This window comes from Schistocerca serialis, chromosome 2 (genome assembly GCF_023864345.2).
Source record: "Schistocerca serialis cubense isolate TAMUIC-IGC-003099 chromosome 2, iqSchSeri2.2, whole genome shotgun sequence".
Lineage (NCBI taxonomy): Eukaryota > Metazoa > Arthropoda > Insecta > Orthoptera > Acrididae > Schistocerca > Schistocerca serialis.
This window is the reverse complement of record NC_064639.1, coordinates 854,135,176-854,145,095: the sequence shown is the minus strand read 5'-3', so window position 1 is coordinate 854,145,095 and position 9,920 is coordinate 854,135,176. Positions and strand designations below refer to the sequence as shown.

At 42.3% G+C, this 9,920-nt stretch overlaps 1 protein-coding gene across 1 annotated transcript in view; it reads left to right on the top strand.

The window, feature by feature from the left end:
• Nucleotides 1-5,747: 5,747 nt before the first annotated feature.
• LOC126456465 (odorant receptor Or2-like) overlaps nt 5,748-9,920 on the top strand; it is a 99,155-nt gene continuing 94,982 nt past the window's right edge. Inside the window, exon 1 of the mRNA XM_050092216.1 lies at nt 5,748-6,616. Coding sequence (XP_049948173.1) covers nt 5,748-6,616 — 869 coding nt within the window. The remainder of the gene's footprint in view (nt 6,617-9,920) is intronic.

The window sequence follows — 9,920 nt, the reverse complement described above, 5'->3', positions numbered from 1 at the left end:
GTGTGACCTAATATGTTGTCTCCAAACGCTTTCTTCAACTTTTGATGCGTTACTGCAGTAGTTTTCCCAACTCAAAACAAAACTGTCTGTAGAAACGCTGCACTTTTAAGTAAGTCACCGCAAAGCCACAAATTCACGGAAACACGATGTTAGAAAATGTTTACCAACAGCTAACCAAATCACTCATCTCAGCCACAGTGATTCAAGCAGGATAGATGGGGAGGGGGGGGGGGGGGGGCACCTAGCGGTATTACGGCGTGCTCGTCATCAATTGCAGCCAAAAATAAAATTACGGAAAGTTTTATAAAGCACCTCACAAAACCATCTCGTGGTTTTCCCAGTATTTTTTTCCGACACTTCATAGACCAGGCACCCCTATGGAGAGTCTTTACGAAAAAATACACTGAAGTTTATATCTCATTAAAGAATAATCTTATTTAATGAAAAGGACAGATGCATTTCCAAAGAAAGAACACAAGATACAGAATTTAATTTACTAAAATGTTTTTATTTGCACCGCTATCAGTTACTTTTAGTTTATTCTATTTTTAATGTAAAGTATTATGACGTGATTCAAGCATGTTTTGTTGATCGTTAGGCTTATTTACGTACACACTTGCTATATACGATTCCAAAGTTTATTTAATTACTCTAAAACTAAGTAAGACAAAAAAATTCTTGCTAACCATCACCATTTCCCATATCTGTAATTTCTCGTTTAACGAGAGGATTTTGTGGAATTTCTTCCTTATCAAGTGAATGAATTCGGCATGATATTTCTGTGCCACTCAAAAAGTACTCGATGGTCACAGAATTGCCAAACATATTCTGCATTGTTGCTAATATTCAGTTATAATACCAGCAGGAAGAATATACTTCGCCAACCAATGTGTTTCTTGAGCTATCTCTGTAGTAGTATTTTAAGGGCATCCTTTCCTTAGTCATTTTTCGTTACGGTGCTTTGTCTGTTAGAAGCAGATGTTGCACGAAGGTTAGATGGTCACAGTTCACCACCTACGGCAGTTATTGAGACTTAACGAATGTGAAAAATCATTCATGCCAGAAAATTCTTAACTGACCTGTCGTCATATAGCACTCGCATCACACCTGACACAAATATTTTGAGCTGCCTGCACTACCTGAACCCCTCTATTAAACCTAAAGTAAATAACATGTCGAAAATGTTAGACCTTTTCTCCGTTGGGACTCTATTTTATAATGCTTAAACAATCTTCACACGATTCCAGTATGAACAGATCGATATGTAACTGCAAGACAAATAGTAGAACTCCAACTAAGAAAATGAACAATTGAGAAATACAGCCATAGCTACCTACATGTATTGTGTAACTGCGCAGTGTTTTTAGTCGATTTATCGAAACTATTTCGCACAGAAAATCTAACTACAATAAGAAATAAATTTACGCTTATCGTTGTGAGAGTAGAAAAGTGCCCACGATGCACAGTGTAATGATCATCTGATCGGATGACAGTATTTATAAGGTGGAAGGTGACTGGTGCCTAATGATTAGTGGCGCCTACAGGGAGACGAAACTCTCGAGCATGATCTTGATGTAGCCACGAGCTCTTTCTGGAAATGTTTTGCTGTTACTGATGGGTTTTAAAGTATAACAAATTATCTTTGAGGTTCAACGGATAAATACCTTAAGCAGACATCAGAAATGCAGTTTAAAAAATAAAAGAAGAAGTACATTCGAACTTCTGAGTCTGTGTCTACATTGCGCGATGTTTACCACTATATCACAAGCAGATACAGCACTCTGACAGCTTGAGCCGAAGCTAACATTTCCTCCAGAAACCTCCTTGTCCTACAGATCGTGAAATGGCCAGACTTACAATTTTGATAAGTGGCAAGTTTTATTGAGTTCGCAAGTGGACGACTCTCAGCAGCAGCTGGTCGGCAGCCGGTTTTGTGTCAAAGACTGTGCGTGCCTTTAAAAAGCATGGACGAACCGTCGAGAAAGTCCACATTCGTTCAAAAAATCCAACGCCTGGGTACTGCAGAGACAAATTGGACAGGTGCAATTTTGTGACACCTCACCTACTATGCTGAATATTATCCCCTATTGTTCTCATTCATACTAAAATTCCTTCTCATTCTGCCTAGTTCAACTGAAGTCTGTAGATCTCACGATAGTCTCACATTCACAGTCACTACCAGAGAGAGAGAGAGAGAGAGAGTACATCTGATATGCTCAACCGCTACCATAGGGAGACAGCCTCTCCCATATGCTCATCCAGTACCAGAGGGAAACAGACCTTCTCGTATTCTCAACCACTATCAGAGGGACGCAAAACAGCCTTTCTCTAGTGATCAACTGCAAACACAGTGAGACCGTTCCCTCATGTGCTCGACCGCTACCAGAGGTAGACAACTTCTCTCACTTTCTCAGATGTTACCCACTCTCTCTAAAGCTCATCCGCTAACAGAGTGGGAGAAGACAGTCTGTCTCACAAGCTCAATCTTACCAGAGGGACGCAGATACCACACAATGCTCATTTGCCACCAGCGAAAGACGGTCTCCTACCACAGTGGCAGATGTAACCCACTGCTATCACATCACATGGCTCACGAGGAAAACTTATCCGCAGGACATTCAAAGCCCTAAAGCCACATCTGACATATCTACAAACCCTATCGTCTCCGTTCACGCGCATTCGGGAGAACGACGGTTCGCCCCCGCGTCCAGCCATCCTGATTTTGGTTTTCCGTGATTTCCCTAAATCGCTTCAGGCAAATGCCGGGATGGTTCCTTTGAAAGGGCACGGTCGACTTCCTTCCCCATCCTTCCATAATCCGATGACACCAATGACCTCGCAGTTTGCTCCCCTTCCCCAAATCAACCCAACCCAATCTGTTCAGGCACCCTGAGAATACAGAGCCTCCATAGCTGATATTATTTCTTTGATTTTGTAATCATAGAATTTCCTAGCTGCTTAAGATGTCTATTCAAAATATCTGAATATCTCGACCAGAAAAGTCCCAATCATTTAAATGCAATTATATCATATTTCTCAACGTTTCATTTGTGTCCAACATTAAATATTTTATGAGATATCAAACTAAACATTTCAAACTGTAATCTGTTTTATAAATTTGGCTTGAACCTACCGTAACTTACTGTAAATTTAGCAAGAAGAGTGAGACAGGAGGTATTGTTTGACCAGAAATTATCCAACTTCTGCTCATTCACGATGCACTTGTAAAGATCTGTCGCAAGAAAGAGTCATTGACATATCCTGTTAACGCTATTCAACTTTAGTTTAATTATTAATATGTAATGACAGAACCACCATATAGATTTGATGGTGTTTGTATCAGTTTTATCCCCACAAATGCTTGAAATAAATTCAGACAATGAAACAGTGTTGTCAACTTATTAACAGATGTGTTCAGATAAATGTAGGTGTCAAATCAGCTGCAGTCTGTCAGAGTTCTGTATCTGAAGGTTTCATATGTAGTGTCTCCATATTTTAGATGCTGCTGAAGGTCAAGATAATGGACCTGAGGGAATAAGGTCGTCATCTACATCTGCTATTGTGACGTCCCGTAAAAATGATGTGATGAGATCTGAAGAAAATTACTAAACAACATTAATAATAATAACAATGTTGTTAAGTTCAATGGATATTAATAATAAATACACGAGAATGAACCTGAGGGAATAAGGTCGTCATCTACATCTGCTATTGTGACATCCCGTAAAAATGATGTGATGAGATCTGAAGAAAATTACTAAACATTAATAATAATAACAATGTTGTTAAGTTCAATGGATATTAATAATAAATACACGAGAATGAAACGCTTGCATACAAATTATTTACACTCTCTCTCTCTCTCTCTCTCTCTCTCTCTCTCTCTCTCTCTCTCTCTCCCTCAGACATGAGCTATATGGTACATTAGTAACAACAGCGAAGAAGGTTAACTGCAATTAAGTACACTAGGAATAAATTTTTTTTTCTTTAATCTATAGTATTATGAAACATCAGTACTATATGAATTTAGCAGTAGTAGTAGCTTATATTAACCTGTAGATCTCTTTTTGCAAGGATATAGGACATGTCAAAGTATTTACAAGTTTAGATCAATTTAAAATAAGCTAACTCGTATACACATATATTTAGAGACTTCTAGTTAGAGACAATCATTAGATTTACTCCTGGTACATAATACTTTTTTTTACAAATAACTTATTAAATAATGTAATGCCACAATGTTCACTCATATCTCACTATCAGCCACACTATACACACATTGTCTCATGACACTGCACTCACTACACACACACACACACACACACACACACACACACACACACACACACACACACACACTGGTGATCTCTGGGCCATTTTCTGTACTGCAACTTCCCATTTGCCATCCTGAAAAACTGAGACAGCATCCCTCTATAATCAGTGGGGTGTTGAGCTCAGAAAGAGGAAGAGGTGTTAGTATTGTGCTACGCATAGCTTGGGGGTAAGTATTTCTAAAAAGGAAAAAAGAAGGAAAAAAACATAAAGAGAAGGTGTTATGTGGAATATTGTATGTTTCATGATCATTTTTATTATTATTAATTTGTATAACATTTTTTTATCATAGCCCTACTCTGTTTTATCTAAGTAATCCTTTAATGTATAAAATGAATTGCATAACAGGTACTTCTTAGCTGCCCTTTTAAATAAGTGTATTTTTGCAATTTGTTTAATTTCTTTTTTGTAATTTATTGTAAAGTTTTATTTCTTGGTAGAAAATGCTGTTTTGAGTTTCATGTTTTTTTTTTTTTTGGTAAATGTAATTTGAGTCTATCTCTTGTTGCATGGTCATGGACAGAGCTGTTTATGCAGTAATTATGAATGTTATTTTTGATATGTACAACTGACTGGTAAATGCAATCACATGGAGCACTTAAAATCCCCTGTGTTTTGAACAGAGTATTACAATGACCTCGATTAGTATTTTTGGTTATTATTCTTATGGCTTTTTTCTGGAGTTTGAAAATTGTGTTCATTTATGTGCGTTTGTTTCCCAAAAAGAATGCCATAGCTAAGAACTGAGTGTAAATATGAATAATATGTAACTAAAAGACACTGCATATTACACACTAATGATAGGATTCTAGGGTCATAACATGTTGCTGACATTCTGTTTGCAAGAACCTTTGTGTGTTCACACCACTTCAACTGAGAATCAATACTCATTCATAGAAATTTGCATTTGTTACACAGTATATAGAGGATACAGAAAATGTTTGACTACTTCCCTGGCCAACACATTCTCCAGATCTCTCACCAATTGAAAACGTCTGGTCAATAATGGCTGAGCAACTGGCTCGTCACAATACGCCAGTCAGTACTCTTGATGAACTGTGGTATCGTGTTGAAGCTGCATGGGCAGCTGTACCTGTACATGCCATCCAAGCTCTGTTTGACTCAATGCCCAGGCGTATCAAGGCCGTCATTACGGCCAGAGGTGGTTGTTCTGGGTACTGATATCTCAGGATCTATGCACCCAAATTGCGTGAAAATGTAATCACATGTCAGTTCTAGTATAATATATTTGTCCAATGAATACCCGTTTATCATCTGCATTTCTTCTCGGTGTAGCAATTCTAATGGCCAGTAGTGTACTACCCTTCTTGTAGACGTTTGATGTTGACTGCACAGATAATACAGATGTGTATCCGGTGACCCTTCCTTTTCTGTATAGGGAGCAGAGCACGCCAATGGCAGAACTGAAGAGCGGACGTGGCCCGACTACAGGGGTGCGCGCAGACGACGTGCTGCGGCACAACGTGAAGCTGCTGACGCTGGGCGGGGCGTGGCCCCCGAGCGAGCGGCGCGGCCTGCGCCGGCTGTTCCCGCTCTACACCGCCACCATCTACTTCTGCCAGAGCGCCACCATCGCCATGGGCATCTGGCTCACGTACGACCTGTGGGGCGACGTCGACGAGATCATGCTCACGTACGTCAACACGTTCACGCTGCTCGGTGGCTACATCAAGCTGATCTACTTCTCCCGTGACGTGCGGGGCTACCGCGAGCTCGTCTCGATCCTGCGTGACGTCGCCAGGGAACAATGGCCGTACTGCGAGAACGACGCTAAGCTGATGTCAATCTTCACCGGCGCGTACCGGAAGGGCTTGTGGCTGACGTTCGGCCCCCTCGTGTACCTCAATATTTTGGGCCCCACGTGGTTCTTCATGCCTCTCATTCTTCGGGCCTTCGGTTCAGAGGAACGCCTACTGCCGTTCGTCAACTTGCGCGAAAGTGTGACGAATATTTTTCCTCTGTATGTTGCCATCTACGTGGTGCAAGTTTACTGCATGTTCTTCTGGAATATAATCAGCGTCGGGCTGGACATGTTCTTCGTCACGAGCATGGTTCACGTGGCTGCGCAGCTCAAAATCCTCAATGAACGCCTATCTAATTTAGGTGAAGATCCACCACATGACGACTACGGAGCTGTATTGGATCGCCAGATTATGCGGGGATTTGTCAATCCGCAAAAGCGGCCATTCAGCTGTGACAGACGACGGCGAGACATGTATGAAGAACTACGTAATTGTATCAAGACACATCAACACATTCTAAGGCAAGTGTCAAAAGTACAATAGTTGCTTAAGTCTTCATCGTCCTCAAAAAGCCGGAAGGTGCTAGTAAAACTCACGGTCTAAGGCAGTAGTCCCTTACCTGGGGATAATTACCTCCTGAGGCGTAAAACGGAAACTTCTAAGGGATATGGAGTTTCGGTCACGAAACTAAATAATCTTTAAAAGCTATTTCTGTAATCGCTAATACGTGAGACTGTAATACTGATTACATAAATTACCAAAAATACAGTTTTTTAAATACCAGCATAACGTGAGAAGCATTGTGGTTGAGAATACAGCTTCTGAAACGAATTTGTGAACAACATTTTCCTCACATAGTCCATCCACTACACACAGGGTGACAATTACTGAACTATAAAAAAAAAGTAAATTAGTTACAAACTACGGCGTCGACACACTTTACATGTAAACATCACTACAGGTATCCGGATTTAGGTTATGGCATTTTCGATATGCCAGCCATCATTGGCGATGATGTGGTGCAGACAAAGAGCGAAATTCTGCACGACCCACTGAAGTGTCGGAATATCGATGTTGTCGATGACCTCCTAAATGGCTGTTTTCAGCTCAGCAATGGTTTTTAGGGTTAGTGCTGTACACATTGTCTTTACTATAGCCCCTCAAAAAGGAGTCGCATGTGTTCAGATCCGGAGAAAATGGCCTGGGTACCCCACAGCCAGAATGCGGTCCCCAAAGTGCTCTTCCAGGACACCGAACACTCTCCTACTTCGATGTGATCGAGCTCTGTCTTGCATGAACCACATCTTGTGGAAATCAGTGGCACTTTGGATAATGGGAATCAAATCATCTTCCAAAACCTTCAGGTACCATTCGATAGTCACCGTGCCATCAAGGAATGTCGCTCAGATTATCGCGTGATTGGACGCCGCACACCATACAGTCACCCGCTGAAGGCGAGGAGACTTTTCGAGTGCGAAACGCGTATTTTCAGTCCCCAAATACGCCAGTTTTGCTTATTGACGAACGCATTCAAATGGAAGTCGGTTTACAACAATAAGGCGCGTTCGCATGCGCATACTAATTCCCATCATGCCCTGCAACCAACCGCGCAATTTGAACGTCTTAAAGCAAACCGTTCAGAAGTTATGACAATTTTATTTCATATAGTTCAATAATTTTTGATCCTCTATATATTTCTTATTATGCATCTACGACAGTAAAATGGAGACTTACATATCTCATATACGTAAATATCTCATTAAAATGTCTTTTCTGATATGTATATAGTTCCTACAATAGACCTGAAATTCTTTCATTATTCATTTCGCAACAATAAAAGAACTAACTGACAGCGCAACACAACATTAACTATACACATGAAAAAAGTTTTGCAGCAGCCCGGTTCCCAGAGCTCCTGAAGATAGACGTTGACTGTGGATATTGTATCACAGTCACAGTCCCTTTGACTGTTCAGAGATGTCACTAAACCCGCCCAAAGATGTAAACAGCCACGCATGAGGAGCGCCTATTAGACGAAGGGGGTCAGACAGCCGATCAGTTCCAGTCATTCCACGAGGAAGGAGGTACACGGCTCGTGTTGTATGTGGTTCAACCATGCCTAGACGGTCAATACCGCGGTTCGATAGCGTCCGCATTATTACTTGGGCCAGGAAGGGCTCTCAACAAGGGAAATGTCCAGGCGTCTCGGAGTGAACCAAAACGATGTTGTTCGGACATGGAGGAGATATAGAGAGACAGGAACTGTCGATGACATTCCTCGCTCACGGCGCCCAAGGGCTACTACTGCAGTGTATGACCGCTACCTACGTATTATGCCTCGGAGGAATCCTGAGAGCAACGCCACCATGTTGAATAATGCTTTTCGTGCAACCACAATACGTCATGTTACGACTCAAACTGTGCGCAATAGGCTGCATGATACGCAACTTCACTACCGACATCCATGGCGAGGTCCATCTTTGCAACCACGTCACGATGCATAGCGCTACAGATGGGCCCAACAACATGCCGAATGGACCACTCAGGATTGGCATCACGTTATCTTCACCGATGAGTCTCGCATATGCCTTCAACTAGACACTTGTCGGCGACGTGTTTGGCGGCAACCCGGTCAGGTTGGACGCCTTAGACACACTGTCCAGCGAGTGCAGCAAGGTGGAGGTTCCCTGCTGTTTTGGGATGGCATTATGTGGGGCCGACGGACGCCGCTGGTGGTCATGTAAGGCACCGTAACGGCTGTACGATATGCGAATGCCGTCCTCCGACCGATAGTGCAACCATGTCGGCAGCATATTGGCGAGACGTTCGTCTTCATGGGCGACAATTCGCGCCACCATCGTGCACATCTTGTGAATGTATTCCTTCAGGATAACGACATCGCTCGACTAGAGAGGCCAACATGTTCTCCAGACATGAACCCTATCGAACATGCCTGGGACAGATCGAAAAGGGCTGTTTATGGACGACGTGAGCCATGAATCACTCTGAGGGATCTACGCCGAGTCGCCGTTGAGGAGTGGGACAATCTGGAACAACAGTGCCTTGATGAACTTGTGGATAGTATGCCACGACGAATACAGGCATGCATCAATGCAAGAGGACGTGCTACTGGGTATTAGAGGTACAGTAATCTGGACCACCACCTTTGAAGGTCTCGCTGTATGGTGGTACAACATGCAATGTGTGATTTTCACGAGCAATAAAAATGGCGGAAATGATGTTTATGTTGATCTCCATTCCAATTTTCTGTACAGGTTCCGGAACTCTCGGAACCGAGGTGATGCAAAACTTTTTTTGATGTGTGTATATAATGGTTACTCCGCTGCTGTAGGGCTGGCTCTGAGCACTATGGGACTTAACATCTGAGGTCATCAGTCCCCTAGAACTTAGAACTACTTCAATGTAACTAACCTAAGGACACCACACACATCCATGCCCGAGGCAAGATTCGAACCTGCGTCCGTAGCGGTCGCGCGGTTCCAGACTGTAGCGCCTAGAACCGATCGGCCACACAGGCCGGCTCACTCTGCTGTAGGGCCTACCCTGTATTACTGTTATTAATTCTATTATTATTAGCTTTAGTCTTCATACACAATGTACTCACAGCCTGCAGCTCTCCAATTTTTGCCTATTCAGAAGTAAAGAATCCAACAAACAAATGGTTTTCAAGCAAGAAGTTTACGCTCGTATTTTAATTTGGTTAGTTTTAAAAGGGGGTGCAGGGTGTGGATAAAGGAAGTGTCGCTAGGGAGAGAAGTAGTGCACAGCAAGCATGTTTTATAACAAGTGTCTACCCTCAATGTG